This window comes from Antechinus flavipes, chromosome 5 (genome assembly GCF_016432865.1).
Source record: "Antechinus flavipes isolate AdamAnt ecotype Samford, QLD, Australia chromosome 5, AdamAnt_v2, whole genome shotgun sequence".
NCBI classification, from domain to species: Eukaryota; Metazoa; Chordata; class Mammalia; order Dasyuromorphia; family Dasyuridae; genus Antechinus; species Antechinus flavipes.
The window spans coordinates 202,360,249-202,383,399 of record NC_067402.1 but is presented as its reverse complement, the minus strand read 5'-3'; the positions used below and the strand labels follow the sequence as shown (position 1 = coordinate 202,383,399).

At 31.5% G+C, this 23,151-nt stretch overlaps 1 protein-coding gene across 1 annotated transcript in view; it reads right to left on the bottom strand.

Annotated features, from left to right (window-relative positions):
- DBX2 (developing brain homeobox 2) overlaps positions 1 to 23,151 on the bottom strand; it is a 45,381-nt gene that overhangs the window by 9,648 nt on the left and 12,582 nt on the right. Inside the window, exon 2 of the mRNA XM_052001381.1 lies at positions 9,340 to 9,435. Coding sequence (XP_051857341.1) covers positions 9,340 to 9,435 — 96 coding nt within the window. The remainder of the gene's footprint in view (positions 1 to 9,339; positions 9,436 to 23,151) is intronic.

The window sequence follows — 23,151 nt, the reverse complement described above, 5'->3', positions numbered from 1 at the left end:
TGGCCAGGGTCTGTTCTTTTTAAAAACTGCTCCAGGGGAATATTTCCATATAACAAGGATTTTTGTTTGTTTGTTTGTTTTGATGATGGATGATTTCTTGATCAATATGCTCTGAGTTATTAAATTCTCCAACAGCCAGGATTTTTGCAATTTTGTTATTTGAACTACACTCATTTTGTTCCCTAAATAAAAGGAATAAAGAAACAAATATATAAATAAATGAAAATATTGCTCCAACACCCAATGGGCTACTGAACCCCACTGCTACTTCAAGTCAATGAGAAGGCAACTCTATGGCTTGAGCAGCCTGTGTATAGAGTTGTGACTCCAATTTCCAGTGTAACTGCACCTGCCGTTTTGTCACTTGCCTGTTACAATAGAACTTTGAGGTAAGTAAAAATGATAAAAATGATGTCTTCTGACTGGCACATAAAATGGATTTAAGTGAGGCAGATTTGTATGAATTCATCCTTAATCTCTCTTCCAGAGTCATTGAAATCCAATGGCAAGACAAAATCTAGATAGCTTGATTACTAAAGGTGTAGTAGATAACTTTGGCATTTTCAATGTCTAACCAAGCTCTGTATTACCTGCTTTGGCCACTTTCATAGCCATTGGTACAAATTATTTTCATCTAACTCTTCAACTAGAGCAAGTCTTTATACGCTTGGGGTAGATAACTCTAATTCACCAACAGGTTTAAAACTTGTTATCTTTAATTTGATTTTTAGCTTGTCTGCCATGGTATGATTTACTGCTCATGCTGTAACTTCTTAAAGCCAGAGGTAAGATTTAGTTGAATTAGGTGAACACCAGAAGTAGAAAGAAGCATTTAAAATGTCTCAGCAGTCCTCATACCACGGTTTTCTCTGAATATCTTATACCCAGGAGAATATTCCAGTCACCTTTTAATTCCACAATGAAAACTCCCAGGAACAAATTACAGAGTTTCCAGGCCAAGGAAAAGAAATTTGGGGAAACTAGAAAGAAAAAATTCAAGTACTGAGGAACCACAGTTAGAATCATATGTGACTTAGCAGCTATCACTACGAAGGAGAAGAGAGCTTGGATATTCCAGAAGGCAAAATAAATAAGCTTACAATGTACCCAGAGAAATTATTCCATATTACTACAGCATATTATATATATGTATACACTAATATACGTGTGTGTTTTGTGTGTGAAATATTACAGAAGAAAAATGGATTTTTAATAAAATAGAGGAGTTAAAAGAAACACAACAGTTATAAAAGACTAAAGAAGTTTAAAGTGCTTAGATTCTAATGAGAGATGACAGAGGTGTCCCTTTTGGATGTTATCACTATCAGGAACAACAGAGGAAGTCTAATTAATCAGAAAGCCTGGGGATAAGTTTGTTATATCTCAATAATCTTAAAATATGAATGGAAAGGGAGAAGTAGAGGAGTATCTGAAGAGAGGGCAAAGGAAAGAAGGTTAGGGAAAATTATTATTCAAGAGGAAAGGGAGTAGGGAGTAAGCATTAGTATAATGATCAGTTCCAGAATACTAGATATGAAGCATGCCACCAATTTCCTGATATAAAGATATAGCTTTAGGAACATTTATGAACAGTGTGGGAATTTGTTTTGTTTGATACACACACATGCATGCATGCATGCACACACAGAGATGTGTTTACATATGTATATATATGCATGTGTGTATATATATATTTCTGTAACAAAATATACATATTTGTACATATAAGATATATACATTTTCATGGATACACACATATACATACATATAGTATATATTAAAGTCTTGTTATTCCTTGCTTTTCCTCAATGGCAGAGGTAGAGGGTAGATCTAGAGATAGAATTTCTAAATAACAACCAAAAAAAAGCAGAAAGATCAGAAGGGTTCACAGACAAGCAGGAAAGCTTTGAAAGTTACATGTTGAACTTCCATAATTTGTTAAAGTTCTACTTAATAGGTTTTGCATTTGTATATATAGTCCTATCCTTTTCTACAAAGTATGAGGGATATTTTATTTGGTTTTTTAAACTTATGAATAGTAATAATAAAGAAAGGAAAGAGCAAAGTATAAAATAGCCACTGTAGAATGAAGATATGGGATCATAACAAATGAGTAAAAGAATTCAAATCAAATTGCAGTTATATAACATTAAATTGGGGCAGTTAGGTGGTGCAGTGGATCGAGAATCAAGTCTAAAGTCAGGAAATCCAACTTCAGATACTTGCTAGCTGTGTGATTCTGAGCAACTCACTTAACCTGGTTTCCCTCAATCTCCTTATCTATAAAATGATCTGAAGAAGAAATGTCAAAACACTCCAATATCTTTGCCAAAAAAACAAAGAACCAAAAAACAAAACAAAAACAAATGGAATAACAGTCAGACATGATTGAAACCTAAAAAATATTCAATTTTAACAGACAAGATCATGAGTACCTACTTCTTTTTCCTCCAACAATTTTCTTTGTCATGGAAGAAACAGAAAAATATAAATTGATAAAATGGTCCAGAATCAAGGGTTGGCATTACCCACCAGGTACTGAAGGGCAGAGTTAATGTAATTGAAATGGATTTGCCTTTCTCCAAAGCTTTAAGAAAATTAGAAATGATTATTCTGATTTCAGAAAGGTGAATAGGCAAGTTCTCAAGATAACAGCCAAACTTAATATTTATCTTCATCTAAATACAAGAATGGAACACTAAGCAAGTGATTTGTATGCAGTTAAGAGATAAATAAGAATAGCTAATAAGGAGTTAAAACTCAAGAAAAATAGGATCCCAATTTACAAACTTATTTCTACTGTTTAGGTTTGAGTTCAATTGATTAGGCCCAGACTTATTATATCCCAAGATATTAAAACAAACAAACAAACAAAAAAACTCCACAACTCATCTATGTAATTGATGTGATTTTTAGTGGAGAATAGGAAAGATGCTGTAAAACTAGAGTAGAGGAAATGTCTTGTTATTTTAAAAAGGGAAGAGACTGATAGAATCTGTAGAGTGAGCTTGATTTCAATTTCTGATAAAATTGTAGGTAGTATTATTGAAAGGATGGTTACTTTAATAAAAGGAAGTTTTGTTTATAAGAGCTAATTTGGCTTTGCCAAAACAGATGATATCAGATGAACCTCATTTCCCTTTCTGAAGTATTTACTAGACTAATAGATAAGTAAATTGCTTTATAGTTTATATAAACTTGTATCTCATCTAAAGTGCCTAGAAAGTTTGAAAAAGATTTGAGAATCTTAGTGGACTCAACATGATTTAACAGAGCAATGTGGCAATCAAAAAAGCCAAGAAGAAACATAGCATTCAGACAGAGGGAGATGGAAATCCTACTATATTCTGCCCTCTTCAGACCATACATGGAAACACCATGTTCACATCTGGTATCACATGTTTTTAGGAAGGATAAACTAGCTCAAAAATAGCTAGAAGAATCTGATCTTTCTTGAGCAGCAAAATAACTGTATAGGTATACACATATTGTATTTAACATATACTTAAACATATTTAAAATCTATTGGACCACCTGCCATCTAGGGGAAGGGGTAGAGGAAAAGCGGGGAAAAATTGGAAGGGTCAATGTTGAAAAACTACTCATGCATATGTTTTGTAAATAAAAAGCTATAATAAAAAAATATCTAGAAGAAAGCAAGCAGAATGATGAAACAATGCTTCATTAATGTTATTCTGGGATTGGTTAAACAAAGGGGTCTTTATCCTTTTGGAAAGAAAACATGGACTAATTCCTAATCAGGAGTTTGCCCACTAAGAAAGCTGTTTTCTTAGCATAAATAAACCCATTCTTCACACACACACACACACACACACACACACACACACACACACCACCATGGTGGGGATATAATGACCATCTTTAAATATTTAAAAGAATAGATATTCCACTTGTTCTGTTTTTGTAAAGAAGCAGATCAAAATTTTCTATTAAAACAAACAAACAAGCAAGTAGACAACTTTGGCTATCTCAGAAGATAAAGGACTTCCCTTTTCTGGATGTCTAAATAAGGGCAAATGATTTTTTAAATCAGGTAATAATAAATAAACAAGCATTTATTAAGCACCCACTATGTGTCAGATACTGGGGTAGCTACTATTTGAGTACATTATAAAAGACATTTTCTTACATGGTTTCTGAAGTACCTTTCATTCTAAAATTCTATAAAAGATAAGCAAGTATTACTGAGAACAAGTAATGACACACCAATTTCATTTCTTTTTTTTAGAATTGTTATTAAATTGAGAATGCTATACAGAATGTTATCCAGATTTTTAGCAAAACATTTTAGCATTTATTTTATCATGTGCTTATGAACAAGATAAATGAACATGACCTAAACGATAGTAAGGTCGAATATCAAAATACAAAAGAGTTAATTAATGGCACAAAGTCAAAGGATTGAGAGACCTGTTTCTGTCTTAGTATTGTTTAATTTGTTAACAGAGAACGATAATTAGCAATTTTGGCAACCCAGGTCAAGCAATACAAAATAGAGTATATAGAAAGCATCACTAAATGTGGCTTCAAATGAACCATTGGTAGAAAGATGGCTGATAACAGCTCTGTAGGAGGATAAGAAACTTCGGCTAAACTACTAGTGGGGAAATTGCTAGCCCAGCATATGTAGTTACAGATGAATTTTAAGAAAGAGAAGTATGAGATCTAATTCTTAGTCTTCCTAGTTTATCCAATTATTCTTATTCACTAGATTCTATGCTTCCAAAGAATAAAAGAACTATGAATAAATACATATAAAATGGACAAAGATGGGTGTGTAAAGTCACCAATTTGGATAGTCTCTCTTACTCTCTTACAGATTAAAATACATCCATGTCTGCCTCCCCATCTTCTACAATCTATATACTCTCATAAAAATACCAACTAATAGAGAGTGCTTCCTTGCTTTCTCTTGACAGTATGAAGATACTATTTGGCACTTAGATTATATATCTGTCATTCTTCATTCTCAACACATAACCAACCCATCTTTTCTTCCAAGAAATTCCCCAGTGATATTATAAACAATTCTTTATAATCATTATATTAAATTTTACTTTCTTGGGAGCAGTCTCAGTTATGTCTCTGTATTTCTCAATAATTTGGAAGAAAGCATTTGGTATTTATATAACATTCACTTTTGGTCACTTTCCCAACTTGAACTTGTACTTGTGAGTTATTAAGAGGTCACCAAAAGATGTCAACTACTTCCATATTACAGAGTATAACCTCTGCATCAGTAATCCCAAAATTATAGTTCAAGATCTTATATACTGCCTTTCAATAGCCAGCCAAGGACTACAATTAGTTCTTATCAAACTAAGTAAGATGGAGGTAAGATGGGATAGTAAGGACAGTAACTAAAAACATTCCTCTGTGCACCAGAAACCTGAAGTATACTCTTTCATAAATAGTATTTATGGGAAGGTTATGTATAGAGTAAGAATACAATGGTAGTAAGGAACACGTGGCCAAAGCAATTTAAACCTCCAGTATGAGGAAGGAAGTAAAAGAGCTAATGTGAAGAACAGTATAGTGAGTTAATAAAAAGTATGGTAGGATTCCCTAGCACCAGTTAGGGCCCAATTGAGATTGTGTAGAATAAGTTTTAGTGGACCCAATCAGAACACGTTGCTTGATTTCCTCTACTTTTATTCAGCAGCATGTGTATAGGAGCAAAGGCTGTCAATTGTGGGAATTTTCTAAGGCTGAGGCTTAACAGGGTGCAAATGATGATATGAAATGTAAGTTAGAGATTCAAGAGGACAATGTAAAGCTGAATTTGTTCACCAACAGGTCAAGAACTGTACTCATTCAGAAAAATTATGACATTGCTTTTTAGAAGCACAAAACCTGAGAAACTGTCAAAAAAAACCTCAAGATTATCCATTGTACACTGTGATAGGGTTGTACCCAGTGACACTAGATTAGCAATTTTTCTTGATGTACTTAAAGAGAAGAAAAAAAAAATCTGTTGTGTACTTCTCCTGCTAGAAAACTTCTTTCCACTCTGTTTTGAAACTACATATATATGTATGATTATATGTACATACATTATATATAAATGTAAGTGTACTATATTATGCTACCTTTAAATGTTTTAGTCAGTTAACTAAATGTCATTTATCTATGGAACATTATCTACTCCTGGGAGGTCAATGGATATTTAATATATTTCTGGTATAATTCTCCTTTGCCATCCTGATAAGCCTACTAATGATATAGTGAAGTTCTAGGAACTTTTTGCTATAAAAATCAAATCTTTACTTCAATAATATGTTATTTTGCAGTGTAATTCCATTTCCAGAAGCCCAGATATTCCTCTGGCTAAGATCTCTAAAACAGAATTCTATTTGTCCATTTGTCAAAGAAATGATACTAAACACATATAGCAACTATATTATTAGAATCCATAGTCAATGAACAACAGTTATTAAGCACTTAAAATGAGCCAGACACTGGAGGCTAGGAACAATACAATCTATCCAATTAATAACAAATATCCTTATTTTGTCACTTCCAAAGCAATATCAAATAAATAATTAACCTTCATATATTAAAAGCATCAAAGCATTTTGAAAGATGGAGATTAAGGAAAGATAAAAAGAAAGAAAACATAAATCATAAGAACAACAACAAAAGGGGCAGTTTTAATTCAGAAGGAGGCTTTCCTTGTTCTGATAACCAAGAAGCTTTATCTATAAAGCTTCTAATTCTTCAGCAAACATCAGATTATGAATTTAAAGACAGAGTGAAACTGTGGTTTCTAGATTTCAGGTATCCAAAATTTCTTTTTAAAATGTAGAAATATAAGAGGCATTATTTAGGTTTTTTAAAATTTAAACAGTCTCTCAATTTTCCATTTCATTATACCCATATAGATACAGGTGTAATTTGTTCTGAGAGGAAATAGACTTATAGATATAATACAAAATATTTTCCATAGAAAACTCTTTACTACTGCCTTTAAATTTTTTACCTCATTCTACAGGCCATTCTAAAATAAACTTGTAAAGATAGTACAATGAGAAGAACAATTAGAAAAAATTGTTTCTATCTTTTTAAAAATATGGATTAAATTAATTTTAGAAATTTAACAAATCAAATTAATATTGGGGTTTAAAATGAGTTATGATAAAAGAAATAAATTAGTATTGCCTTGTTTACTTAGAGAAGTGCTAATCTAACATATCCTCATTGCAAATGCTGGTGAAAGGATAAAATGAGCACTGTGAAGTGATAAGTGGGTATCCTGATCATTCAGATAAGAAGCACTTTATTTTTGGATCTTTGCACTATGAGTCTGATCTGAAGCTTAATACTTTAGTTTCCTTCTTTTTTATAATGGAAGGATTTGTAAATTATATACAACATTCTTGGTCTTTTATCTGCAAGAGTCAGCTGGACTAGGAAATATAAACTGATTTCTAGTCAAGGATAGAATATATTTAGAAAATAGGAATAGAGGTGAGATTATGTTAGAAAAATCTCTAAGTGGCATGAGCTCAGTGGATCAAATAGCATCACTTGTATATGTGAAATATATAACTATTACATGTTTGAAAAATGATTATATATTTGTTTCACTTTGCCAAAGAGACTAACATGAAAAAGAAAAGTAGTTAAGTTAAATAAAGCTAATTTGGAATCTTCTCATCTTTCTCCAGTTTATATTATGTTCAGGAAGATTTGATTTTACACTGATGTTATCACTGCTTCAAGAACAAATATTTGATTTTGTAGATTTTTTTTCTCCTAAAATCTTTCTAATATGCTTATATGGGCTGATAAATGTTATTCTAAGATGTGGAGCAGTTTTCGTTTATTTACATGGAAGACTATCTTAAAAGAGTAAATAAAGAGATTAATTATGCTCTCTATTTTTTTCATTTGAATTGTAAACATTCTATTTAAGTGAACAATAGGTCACTGCAAAATAGTAGTGTATCATCCTGATTAATAAACAATCCCCTTAGTTGATTATGGTACACGTCCCTGTGTACACTCAGGTCATCCACTAAATCTCTTTTCAGGTAGGCAGAGTTATATGGAAAGATGAGCTAGAATGAGTCTATAAAAGTCAATTTCATTCACTGTGCATTTTTCAGTCAAGTACTTTAAAAGGTCCAGAAATTCATCTAAAATGTGAGACAGGAGAAAAGACTAGCACATAAAGTCTTGCTTTATGACCATACAAAAGGGCAATTGACCCTTACCAAACTTTTTTCTATATGAAACGGTTCCTAAAGTTCATCAGCACAGTGAAAAATTGTGGTGAAGTCGCGTGTGGATGGGTAAAGCAAAAGTGATGATTGGTCATGGTTCTCTCTGCCATTGTTATTGAGCCTGGACCATGTAAAATGCTCTGTGGGAAAGTGTCAACCTCTTAAATAGGTGCTCAGCAACTTTCAGCTCATTAAATTGCTAGCATTTGCTGCCTCACTTGTCAAGAATCATTCTGTCTAGCAACTGCTGTCCAGTCATATTCATAAAGTACATCTTCATAGTTAGCATATTCAACTATTATATAACAATATACCTTATAAAAACTGAATTTTGACTTCACTTTTCATTTGAGAAAATACTCTATATAAATATATGATAAAATACAAAAATGAGCACATAATCCAATATTTTGGATACCAAGATAATGGTAATGTAAACACCACCACCAGTTTTCCTTAATTATAAACTTAAAAATTCCCTGATAATGAGTTTTAACTTACCTATACATCTCAAGATCAAGTTTAGCATTAGTCAAAGACTTTTGCAATTCACATGACAAAAAAAGTACTGAGAAAAAAAATGCTCTTCAAAATAGTTCTTAAAAGGTTAATGTTACATCTCTTTTTCCTTTTGAAAGCATGAGAAGCATTTAATTCCTTATGGAAAAAACTAATTCAATAATTATTTTTCATAAATCATGATTTTCTAAATCATAATTTGAGAGGATCAAATATTTATACTCAACCCACTTTCTCTACACCTTTATTTGCATTTCACTTATGAATACTATTGCTACAGATTTCAATAATGACCAAGTTGACTCATTAGAGATATTTAATCAAAACCAAAGAGTTTTATTTGGCTACCAGGGTTTCAGGACTTTGATGCTATTAGAAACCTCACACAATTGCACAGTGTGTCTGTGACACACTATGAATCCTTAGAAACCTCTTGAATGGGGTTGCTGTGATTTTTACTGAGAAATTAGCTCCTTGACATTGCATTACCAATTAGTTTTCTAGAACACATTAAATCCTGCTGCTCTGGTTTACAGAATAACTCAAGCATTACTGATGAAGCATAAAAACTTACTTGGCAAAGCAGTGGGGGACACAGGGTGCTGACAGGACCCACCGCAGCAGGTTGAGTAGAATTGTGGGGCTCTCAGAAAAAAAAGTTTGGAAGAAGCTGCAGATAAAACATCAATCTCATTGGTTATCCATTTATTTTACACAAAGTTCTAGTTACTTAAAAGTTACTAAGTCATGCCTTCTTTTTTCTTTATCAAATAGTAATCGTTTATTATTAAAGGTGTGACTAACTAAATGATCTGCCAAATATATTTATCAGCTTATTTTAGCAAGGTTTTGTGTACTGTGTAGGTTGAATTAAAATATATTATGAAATGAGGAGCTTATAGATTCCCTCAATTATGTAGTCATATTTAATAACATAAAGTGTTCTGGACACCCTGAAAATCAGGAAATAAATGTTTGCTGCATGTATAGACACAAATATAAAAAACCCACAACTATTTAACTATGTATTTATAGGAAGTTATTTAAAATATACAGTCAGATTCCATGGTTACTGACATTATAACACATTTATTTTATAGTTCAATAAGTTAAAAACATATCAAAAATATTTCTGATTACCTTAGCAATGTGCTAGTATCTATAAATTTATAGCTATTTTACTTGAGGAAAAAAAAAACCATCCAAATCAAATCACTAGTAAACACACATAAATAAAATACTTCTGCTTTTAAGACTTTACACTATTATTTGTTTAACTGTTTTAACCATAGATTCAAGAGAATTAGCATTACTTTTAGAAATAGTTAAATTATAATCTTTCCTCATGACACAATTTATATTCATATTCCTCTATCTCCATTCATGTCTAAGTAAACAGAATATAAATAAGTAAGCTAGCACTTATCTTGGGTAGAAAATGTCAGTAGTAGAATTCTCTACAATTCAATATGATGTCAAATGACATGGGATGTTAACCATACAGTTAAAAAGCAAACTTGTCATTTATAAAATTAAACATTATTTATTAAACATTAAACATGATTTAATAATTTTTTGAAATAATCACTTTATGTTCATATGCAAGTGAATCTTTTCCAATCATAATAAATGTGAATATACATGGAAACAGCATTTCACATGTTTGTTTGTTTGTTTTTCTTCTTGATCAGCTTTATAAACATTACTTTACAACTTTCCAAGGTAAGGTTGGGTTGATTTCAACCTATGCCATACTTAAAAGGTAAGTAGATTTTTAACTATGATGAAGTATCTTAGTTAAAATTTCAGTTATAATAGCGAATTCATAATCCCAGTTTGACAAAAATCGTCAAATATCAGTTATGAGCGCTTGCTGATTGCACAATCAAATCATAAAGTATCTATTTTAATCTTGATTTCTTAAAATGAAGACAAATACAGACATATTGAAGATCAAACTTAGTAAATGACAAGGAAAAAGTTCCTAATAAAACTATCCTTACAAATTATGTAATGATTTAAAGATGATGTCATTCATTTTGATTTAGCATCACAAAATACATTCTGATGTCCTAAAGAAGAGTCTTTAAATATTAGTTATATGAAAATGGATAACATGCATAAGAGTAGAATATGGCTCATTATTTTACATTTCATGTAACTCTAGAATTAATATTCCATAAAAATTTAAAGTATAGCTGTAACATTGGTTGGCATTATTTTTTCTTTAAAAGGAAAAAAACTGAAAAAGTGCTAACTTGTTTTTCTGTAAATCTGTATAAATTGAACACAGATCATTTTAGCTGGAAAAGCTAAGCAGAGAAATCTCACTAAATAATTAGCATAAAGCAACAACAACAAAATTGTAAAATTGTCTGCATGTGAACTTTATTTTATTTTACTTGAAAATTTTTATTTTCCCAATTACATGTAAAAATAATTTTGATTTTAATTTTTAAAAATTCTGAATTACAAATTTTCTCCTTCCTCTTTCCTTACCTTCCCTTCGACACAATAAACAATGTGACATGGATTTTACACATGCAATCATGCAAAACATATTTCCATATTAGTCATGATGTGAAAGAAAAACTGTTTTAAGGAAAAAAAAACATGGAAAAATAAAGGCAGTGAAAAATAATATATTTCAATCTGAATTCAGATACGATACATTCTTTCTCTAAAGGTGGATAGAATCGTCTTGGCAATTTGTCTTGGCAAATTAGAATTATCTTGGATCATAGTATTATTAAAAATAGCTAAATCCTTCATAGTTGGTCATTGTACAATATTGTTATTACTGTGTAAAATGGTCTCCTGCTTTTGCTCCCCTCACTTTGTATCAGTTCATGTAAGTCTTACTAGATTTTTCTAAAATCAGCCTGCTCATAATTTCTTATAGAAAAAATATTCCATTATAATTGTATACTATAACTTGTTCCAACCATTCCTCAATTGATGAGCATCCCCTCGTTTTCAATTCTTAGCCAATACACACCAAAAAGCTACTATAAATAGTTTTGTCTAAATAAGTTCTTACCCTATTTTTTTTTTTATCTCTTTGGTATGTAGACCTAGTAGTGATGTAGTATCAAAGAGTATGTATGTACAGTTTTATAGCCTTTTGTGCATGGTTCCAAATTGCCTTCCAAAATCATGGGATTAGTTCATAGCTCCACTAAGAGCATGTTACTAACCCAGTTATCTTTTTCAACATTTATTGTTTTCCTTTTTCATTATATTAGCCATTTTGATAGGTGTCAGGTGATACCTCAGTTTTTTACTTTAACTTTTTTCGTCAATAGTGATTTAGAGATATATGTGACATATTAATCGTTCAATGTTGGCCATATTTTTAAAAAATCTGTCAAATGTCATTTAATGTACTCTCCTCTGCCTTTATAACTACCATTCCTTTCTATACCTATTCTCCCCCCAAAGGGCTAAAATAATTAAGATCACTAAGACTAGATCCTGAATTATTTAGGCAAGATTTAATTGGGCAAGAGCAGAAAATTTTTCACAACCAAATGAACACAAATTTTCTTAGGGAATAATTTATACTGATTACATATTTCCTATAAACAAATTAAAGTCTGGGGATTCAGCAACATTTAACTATAAGTTAAATCAGCTTTGTACTCAAATTTTATCATATGATATTTCTATCACTTCAACACTGACAGTTATGCTACACAATAGCCAGTTCCTACACACACACACACACACACACACACACACACACACACACACACACCCCTTGTTTATATTGGTTTATATGGGAATCATTGTAAAATTCCAATTAAGCACATTAAAACATTTTTGTTACATTTTAAATGACAAACTATATCCCTTTTTCCCTCTCCCCACCCTACATAGAGATCACCATTTGATATGGATATGTGTGTGTTATATATATGTAAATATGCACACATATGTATATATGTACAAGTGTGTATATAAAACTATTATGCATATCATGTCTTATCAGTACTTTCTCTGGAGGTAGATAGAATATTCCTTCATAAGTCTTTTGTTGTCAATTTGAATATTTATAATACTCAGAGTAACTTAATCTTTCAGTTATTCTTCAAACAATATTATTACTGTGTACAACATTCTCTTAGTTTTGCTCATTTCACTCTTCATTGTTTCATGAAAGTCTAAGATTTTCTAAAATTAATCAGTTCATCATTTCTTGTAGCATATTAATAATATTCCCATAAAATCATATATCCCAATTTATTTAGCCAATCCTCAATTGAAGGGCATCTCCTCAATTTCCAGTTCTTTGCTACAATAAAGAGAGCTGCTATAAATATTTTAGAATATGTAGGTTCCTCTTCATTTTTCTCTAATCACCCTTTGAAACAGAACTAATAGTAGTATTTCTGGGCCAAGGATAGGTACATAGTTTTATAACTCTTTAGGCATAATTCCAGATTGCTATCTAAACATAGCTAGACTGTTTACAATTCCACCAATAATGTATTAGTGTTTCAATTTTTCTACATCCCCTCAGAATGTTGTCATTTCCCCCTTCATCATTTTAGTCAAACTGATAAGTGTGAGATGACGTATCAAAGTTATTTTTCATTTCTCTAACCAATAGTTATTTATAACATTTTTTCCTATGAATATATAAAACTCTGATTTTGGGGGAAAATGTCTGTTCATCTTTTAACCATTTATAAATTAATTAACAGGGAAAAAAAAGTTTATAAATTACCATAATTGGAAAATGACTTATAAATTTGAAAAAGTACTTTGTATATATGAGATAAAACACCTTCATCCAAGAAACTATAATTTTGCCCCTCCCCCTAATTTTCTGCTTTCCTTCCAATTTTTGCTACATTGGCTTTATTTATACAAAATCTTTTAAATTTAATATAATAAAAATTATCTATGTTACTTCTAACAATGTTCTCTACCTCTTGTTTATTCATGAACCCTTCTCCTATCCATAATTCTGATTTACTTTTGATATCTCCCTTTATATCTAGGTCATGTATCCATTTTGACCCAATCTTGATAAATGGCAAAAGATATTGGTCTACAGATAGTTTCTGCCAGACTGCTTTCCAGTTTTATCAGCAATTTTTACTAAATAGTGAGTTCTTATCCTCAAAGCTCAAATTTTTATTTAAAAAAAAATCAAGGTTATTATCTATTGTGTGTCTACTCTGTTTCAATAATTCACATAGCTATTTCTTAGACGATATTGGATAGTTTTGATAATTACTGCTTATAAGTTAAGATCTAGTTTTGTTAAACCTTCTTCATTTTTTTTATATCAAAGGAAATAATGATTATTTTTAAAAACGAAGGAGGTTGGGGCAGCTAGGTGGAGAGGTGGATAGAGTACCAACCCTGAAGTCAGGGGACCTGAGTTCAAATCTGGTCTCAGACACTTAACACTTCCTAGCTGTGTGACCCTGGCCAAGTCACTTAACCCTAACTGCCTCAGCAAAAAAAACTGAAAAGTAGTCTGGCAGAAACTATCTTCCAAATGAATTTTCTTCTCATTTTTATAGATCAATAAATCATTTTTAATAATATAATTGGGATAACATTAAATAAGATTAGTTTAAGAAGAACTGTCATTTTTATTATATTGGCTTGGTCCACCCATGATCAAATCTTATTTCATTAATTATGTAAACCAGATTACATTTGCATAAACCATATTTTTATAATTATGTTCATGTAGTTCCTGAATTTATCTTGGTAGGTATTTTATGTTAGCCATGATTATTTAAATGAAATATCTATTACTATATATCTTGAAGGGTTTTGTTGGTGATATATAAAAGTGCTGAGGAGTTAGATGGGTTTATTTTGCATCCTGTTACTTTGCCAAAATTATTGTTTCAAAGGAGACAAGCCAAAATGGAAGACACTAGACAAGTCTTCGAGTTCTTCCTGGCTTTCCTAAGAATCAAAATTAGATGAAACCTCTGAGCAGAAGATATCAAAAGAACTTCAGGAAAGGTCTATATCAATTGGGCAGGGGAGTAGGAAGTCCAGCACAGGTGCAGCACAGGGAGACCCAGAGTAGAGACGCTTCCATACTCCTGAGAAATCTACTAGGAGGCTCTTAGCAAAAATATTGCAGCATTGGCTACTCTGTTCTAGTTCAGAAACCAATGAATTAGCAGATCAGCTGTGAAATCTCCAAAGCAACTGAAGATGGCAAATAATGAGCCCCTGAACTCCAGCATAACAAAGAGGATGCGCCAAGTCCACCCACATGGGAAGGAAGCCAGCAGTATTGGCCCCAGAGCCTTGTGAAGCCGCTGTAACCTATAGAGGAAGCTTGGCAAATCCCCCTTTTGCCCTAACAGCATACCTGAATGTTTTAAAATGAGCAAAAAAGCAAAAAGAACTCTGACCATAAATAGCTATAATGTAAACAGAGAAGAACAGACCTCAAATCTTGAGGACAATATCTCAAAGGATGATATGGATTGCTTTCTAACTTAAAATCTTCTCTTGAAAGAATCCAAAAAGGATCTTCAAAGAGAGTTAGAAGAAAAATGGGGAAAGGAAATGAGAATTATGGGAAAGGAAACACAGAAACTGTCTAAAAAATCACTCTTTAAAAAATAGATTTGGAGAAATGGAAAAAGAAAACAACTCCTTGAAAAACAGAATTGATGAAATGGCAACAGAGAACAGCTCCCTAAAAAAAAGAATTGGTAAAATGGGGGAAAAAATAATGAACAAAATAACTCATTGAAAAGTTCAACTGGGCAAATGCAAAAGGAGGTAAAAAAAAGCTAAATGAAAAAATAATTCACTAAAAATTAGAACTGAATAAATGGAAGTGAATGACTCAATGAGATATTAAGAATCAGTCAAAAAAAAAAAAAGAAGAAGAAGAAGAAGAAGAAGAAGAAGAAGAAAATGTAAGCTACCTCAATGGAAAAACAAGTGACCTAGAAAATAGATCCAAAAGAAATAACCTAAGAATTATTACACTACCTGAAAATCATGATGAAAAAAAAGAGCTTCAACAACATCTTTCAAGAAATCATCAAGGAAAACTGCCCTGATGTTCTAGAACTGAAGGGTAAAATACCCATTGAAAGAATCAATCTATCACCTTTTATTTTACAAAATAAAAACTCAAGGAATATCATAGCTAAATTCCAGAATTATCAGATCAAGGAGAAAATATTTCAAGCCACCAAAAAGAAACAATTCAAATATTGAGGAGCCACAATCAGTATTAGCCAAGACCTAAAAGTTTCCACTTTAAAGGATTCTGAGCCAGGAATATGAAATTCTGGAAGGAAAAGGAGCTTAGACTGCAGCCAAGAATCAAATATTCAGCAAAATTAAGCATTATCTTTCGGGAAAAATGATGGCTATTCAATGAAATAGGAGATTTTCATTTTTTTTTGATGAAATGACCAGAGCTGAACAGAAAATTTGTTGTTCAAATACAGAACTCAAGAGAAACATAAAAAGGTTAAAAAGGAAGAAAAAAATGATGTTTTTTTAAAGTATAAAATGTTTACATTTCTGTATAGGAAAATAATATGTTTAACTCTTCAGAACTGTATTTTTGCTAAGGGTATATATAGAGGATGTAGGAGTAATTTGTCTTTACTGTGATGATCTAAAAAAGAATCTAGGGATGCAAATGGGTTTGTATTGGAAGAGGAAAGGGGAGATAAAAGGGGGTAAATTATATCACATAAAGAGGCAAAAAAGATGTTTACAATTGAGCACTGTGTGAACCTTAATATCATCAGATTTGACTCAAAGAGAGAATATTGAATTTGATAGAGAAATTTGTCTCACTCTATTGGGAAATAGGAGGGGAAAGGGAAAAAATAAGGGGGAGGCTAATAAAAGGTAGAACAGAAGTAGAAGGAGAAAAGAATAAAAGGGGAGAAGGGACTGTAAAAGGGAAGGGCAGATTGAGGGAGGTAGTAGTCAGAAGCAAAATACTGGGGAGAAGGGGAAAGGCAAAAGAAAAGAGAAAAATACAACTTGGGGAAAATAAGATGATAAGAAATACAGAGTTAGTCATTTTAATTTTGAATGTGAATTCATAGGATGAACTCTCCAATAAACTGGAAGTGGATAGCAGACTAGATTAAAAGCAAGAATCCTACATTATGTTGTTTACAAGAAACACATTTAAAGCAGAATAATACATACAGAGTAAAGGTAAAAGGCTGGAACAGAATCTATTATGCTTCAACTGAAGTTAAAAAAAAAAAAAAAAAAACCCAGGGATAGCCATCCTGATCTCAAATCAAGCCAAAACAAAAAGTAGATTTAATTAAAAAAGATAAAGAAGGAAATGACATTTTGCTAATGGGTACCATAGATAATGAAGTAATATCAATACTAAATATGCATATCCCAAGTAATAAAGCAACCAGAGAAGTTAAAAGGGCTCAAGAAGAAATAAACAGCAAAACTATATTAGTGGAGGATCTCAAGCTTGCTTTATCAGAACTAGATAAATTGACCTGTAAAATAAATACGAAAGATGTTACAAAGGTAAGTAGAATTTTAGAAAAGTTAGATAACAGACTACTGGAGAACATTGAATGGGGACAGAAAGAAAATGTTTTTTCTCAAAGGTAAATAGAATTTTAGAAAAGTTAGGTATGATAGAGCTTTGGAGAAAATTGAATGGAGACAGAAATGAATATACATTTTTCTCAGCAGTACCTGGAACCTACACAAAAATTAACCATGTATTAGGACATAAAAGCCTCAAAGTCAAATACAGAAAGATAGAAATAGTAAATGCATTTTTTTCAGATCCTGATACAACAAAAATTACATGTAATAAAGGGTCAGGGAAAAATAGACCAAAAATTAAGTGAAAACTAAATAATCTAATCCTAAAGAATGAGTGGGTGAAACAATAGATTATAGAAACAATCAATATTTTCATCCATGAGCATAATGAGACAACATACCAAAATTTATGGGATGCAGCTAAACCAATTCTTAAGAGAAATTTTATATCTCTATAGTAAAATAAAGAAAGAGAAGAGCGATAAATTGGGCATGCAACTAAAAAAGCTAGAAAAAGAACAAATTAACCTCTCCCCCCCCGATTAAATATCAAATGTGAAATTATGAAAATAAGAGGAAATTAATAAAATTGAAAGAAAACTATTGAACTAATAAAAAAGCTAAGAGTTGCTTTTATGGAAAAAACCAACAAAATAAATCTTTCGTTAATTTGATTAGAAAAATGAAAGAAGAAAATCAAATTGCTAGTATCAAAAATGAAAAGGATGAACTTTCCACCAATGAAGAGAAAATTAGAGCAATAATTAGGAGCTATTTTGCTCAACTGTATGCCAATAAATCTGATCATCTAAGTGAAATGGATGAATACTTACAAAAATACAGATTGCCCTGCTCAATAGAGGAAGAAATAAACTCTTAAATAATCTCATTTCAGAAAAAGAAATTGAACAAGATATTAATCAAATCCCTAAAAAAAAAATCTCCAGAGCCAGATGGATTTACAAGTGAATTCTACCAAATATTTAAATAACAATTCCAATACTATGCAAAGTCTTTAGAAAAGCAGGGAAAGAAAGAGTCTTATCATATTCCTTTTATGATACAGATATAGTGCTGATATCCAAACCAGATAGGATCAAAACAGAGAAAGAAAATCATAGACCAATTTCCCTAATGAATGCTGATGCAAAAATCTTAAATAAAATATTAGCAAAGAAATTACAGAAAATTTTCACCAGGATAATACATCATGACCAAGTAGGATTTATACCAAGAATGTAGGACTATTTCAAAATTAGGAAAACTATGAGCATAATTGATTATATCAATAACCAAACTAATAGAAATCATGCAATTATCTCAATAGATACAGAAAAAGTGTTTGACAAAATCCAACACCTATTTCTATTAAAAACATTAGAGAGTATAGGAATAAATGGAGTTTTCCTTAAAATGATCAGTAGCAACTATTGAAAACCATCAGCAAGCATCAAATGTAATGGAGATAAAATAGAATATTCCCAATAAGATCACGGTGAAATAAGATTGCCATAAGTATTCAATATTGAATTGGAAATGTTAGCTTTAGCAACTAGAGAAGAAAAAGAAATTAAAGGAATTAGAGAAAATAATGAGGAAACATGAGTATCACTCTTTGCAGATGATATGATGGTATATCTAGAGAATCCTAGAGATTCAACTAAAAACTACTAGATAGAATTCACAACTTCAGCAAAGTTTCAGGACACAAAATAAATCCACAAAAAATCATCAGCATTTTTATATATTACCGACAAAGTCCAGCAGCAAGAGATACAAAGATAAATGCCATTAAAATAGCTATAGACAATATAAAATATTTGAGAGTCTACCTGTCAAGACAAAGTCAGGAACTATATGAACATAATTACCAAATACTTTCCACAATAAAGTCAGGTCTAACAATTGGAAGTATATTAAGTGCTCATGGGCAGACCAAGACAATATAATAAAAATGACAATTCTACTTGTTCAGGATTATAATAATCACACTGCCAAGAAATTACTTTGGAAACCTAAAAAAAAATGACAAAATTATTGTTTCAACTAACTTTTAAAGTAAATCACTAGGATTTTCTAAGTGTATCATCATATCATCTGAAAAAAAAAGATAGTTTTATTACCTCATTGCTCATTCTGATTCTTTCCATTTCTTTTTCTCCTCATTGCTATTGCTTAGCATTTCTTATACAATGTTGAATAATGGTATTAATTGGGTATCCTAGTTTTGTTCTTGATCTTTGGGGAAAGACTTCTGGCTTATCCCTGTTACACATTTTGCTTCCTGATGATTTTAGATAGATGTTTTGTATCATTTTAAGGTAAAAATCTATCTATTACTATGCTAAAATTTTCTGTATTTTCTTTGCTAATATTTTATTTAAGATTTTTGCATCAGCATTCATTAGGGAAATTGGTCTGTGATTTTCTTTCTCTGTTTTTAATTTTTAATTTTTAATAAGAATTAGTGTCATATTTTGTTAAAAAAAATTTCTCCAGTTACTAATATAGTCACAAAATTTTGTTATATTTTAAATAATATAATCAGTATCAATGCTGAGTGAAATGATTAGAATTAATAGAACACTGTACAGTACATAGCATCAATAAGAATATGTAATGATCAGTTCTGAAGGACATGGCTCTTTTCAACAGTGAGGTAATTCAGGCCAATTCCAATAGACTTGTGAGGGGAAAAAATCTTCCATATCCAGAGAGAAGATTATGGAGAATGAATGTGGATCACAGCATAGTTATCTTCAACCTTTTTGTTGTTGTTTATTTGTTTGCTTGTTTTTTTCTTTCTCATTTTTTTCCCCTTTTGATCTGATTTTTCTTGTGCAGCATGATAATTGTGGAAATATGTTCAGAGGAATTGCACATGTCTAAATATAATGGATTGTGTACTGTCTAGAGGAAGGAGGGAGAAAGAAAAATTTAGAACATTTAATTTAAGATTTTGCAAAGGTGAATGTTGAAAACTATCTTTGCATGTATTTTGAAAAATAAAAAGCTATTTTTCTTTTTAAAAAAATAGTTGCGTGCTTGTATTGGACAAGAAGAATGGTCTGCAAAAAAAGGTCAAAATGTCTTCATAATGTAGACATAAAGAGTGATATTATAAGCAAATTAGAAGTACAAAAGATAGTCTAGCTCTCAGATCTGTGGAGAAGGAAGGAATTTGTGGCAAAGAAGAACTGGAAATCATTATTGAACAAAAAAATAGGTAATTTTGATTATATTTAAGTTAAAATGTTTTTGTACAAACAAAATTAATGCAGACAAGATTAGAAGGGAAGCAATAAAGTGGGAAAATATTTTATATTCAAAGGTTCTGATAAAGACCTCATTTCTAAAATATATAGAGAACTGATTCAAATTTATAAGAATTGAAGCCATTTTCCAATTCGAAATGGTCAAAGGATGTGAACAAACAATTTTCAGATGAAGAAAAGATGTTCTAAATCAATATTGATCAGAGAAATGCAAATTAAGACAATTCTGAAATGCCACTACACACTTCTCAGACTGGCTAAAATGACAGAAAAAGATAATGACAAATATTGGAGGGGGTGTGGGAAAGTTGGGACACTAAGATATTGGTAGAGTCATGAATTGATTCAACCATTCTGGAGAGCAATTTGGAACTATGTCCAAAGGGCTATCAAACTGTGTGCATACTCTTTGATCTAGCAGTGTCCCTATTGTACCTGTATCCCAGAGAGATCATAAAGAAAGGAAAGAGAAAGGGAAAGAAAAGAAAGGAAATGTTTGTGGTAGCCCTTTTTACAGTGACCAGAAACTTGAAACTGAATGGATGACCATTGATTGGAAAATGGATGAATAAGTTATGGTATATAAATGTTATGGAATATTATTGTTCTATAAGAAACAACAGGATGATTTCAGAGAGGGCTAGAGAAACTTACATGAATCAATGCTAAGTGAAGTGAGTAGAACCAGGAGATGATTGTACATGGCAACAACAAGATTATATGATGATCAATTCTGATGGACATGGCTGTTTTCAACAATGGGATGATTCAGACCAGTTCCAATGATCTTGTGATGAAGAGAGCCATCTACACCCAGAGAAAAGACTGGGGATTGAGTGTGGATCAAAATATAGCATTTTCATTCATTTTGTTGTTGTTTGCTTGTATTTTATTTTCTCTAATTTGTTTCTTTTTTGATTTGATTTTTCTTGTGCAGCAATATAATTTTATAAATATGTGTGCTTATATTGGATTTATCATATATTTTTTACCATGTTTAATATATATTGGATTACTTGCTAACTAGGAGAGGAAATGGGGAGAAGGGAGAAAAAATGGAACACAAGGTTTTGCAAGGGTTAATGTTGAAAAATTATCCATGAATAACTTTTGAAAAGTAAAAAACTTTAATTAAAAAAACCTTCCCAATGTCTTTCTTTATAGAGCATAGAAATTAGACTTTCAATCAACTCCATTTTGCCTCTGCTGCACTACCTAGTTTCATCTAAGAAAACAAGTTGCCCATACAACAGAGAGACTTGTTTTCTTCCCCCATTCTCTCTACTTTCCTGCCTCTTCTGTGGGTTGTCTCCCCCCTCTCCCCAACTAAATTGTAAGCTCCTTGAGGGCAGGGACTATTTTACCTTTTATTAATTTTATCCTAAGAGCTTAGCACAGTACTTGATACATAGTAGGTGTTTAATAAATGTTACTTGGATTTGATTAATGACAAAGAATTGTAAACAAAGAGGATACCAATTGTTTGGAGAATGATTGAACAGACTATGATATAGCAATGTGATGATACTATTATGATATATAAAATAACGAAGGAAATGGTTTCAAAGAAACCTGAGAAGGATAGTATAAACTGGTGTAGTGTGAAATAAACAGAACCAAGAGAACAAATTTAATGAGAACAATAATGTAAAGACAAACTGTCTTGAAAGATTTAGGAATTTTACTCATCACAAAGATCAACCATGATTCCAAAGAACTCATGATGTCCACCACTTAATACAGAGGTAAAGGACAGGGCAGAGATAAGATGGTATAGTAAAGCAAGAACTCACCTGCGCTCTCCCTCAAATGGCTTGAAATACCTTTAAAGGACTCTAAACAAATTCTAGAGCATAAAAATCTATGAAAAGAGGGTGTGAAGCAATTTAAAGCTCAATTCCCCTTAGAAGGTTGGCAGGAAAGGTTGCACAAGATGGGAGAAGAGTGCAGTCTAGGGCAAACCACACCTGCACAGACAAGGTTCCAGCAAACCAGGAGCATCCCTCAGAGCAATGCTCATTGGCAGTAGTGATGGTTTCCAAACTTTTCAGCCCACAAAAAATAAAAAGGAGATTTATGGCAACCTTTTATAGGAGTTCCAGGGGTAAAAGGAAACTAATGATTTTATGAGATATCAAGAAACTATCAAACAAAAAATTATCCTAATTTTAAAAATAGGACAAAATGTAAAATACCTCATTGGAAAAACAATTGACCTGGAAAATAGATCCAAGAGAAATATTTAAAGAATTATTGGACTACCTGAAAGTCATGATCAAAAAACCCCCAAAACCCCAAGCATAACTTTTCAAGAAATTATCAAGATAAATGTCCCAGATATGCTAGAACTAGATATGCTATTCTATAAAATAGAAACTGAAAGAATCCACTGATCATCTTCTGAAAGAAATCCCAAAATGAAAACTCCCAGGAATATTATAGTCAAAATACAGACCTCCCAGATCAAGTTTAAAATATAGCAAGCAATCAAAAACAATTCAAATATCAAGCCACAGTCAGGATAATACAAGATTTAACAGCTTCTACATGAAAGTATTGGA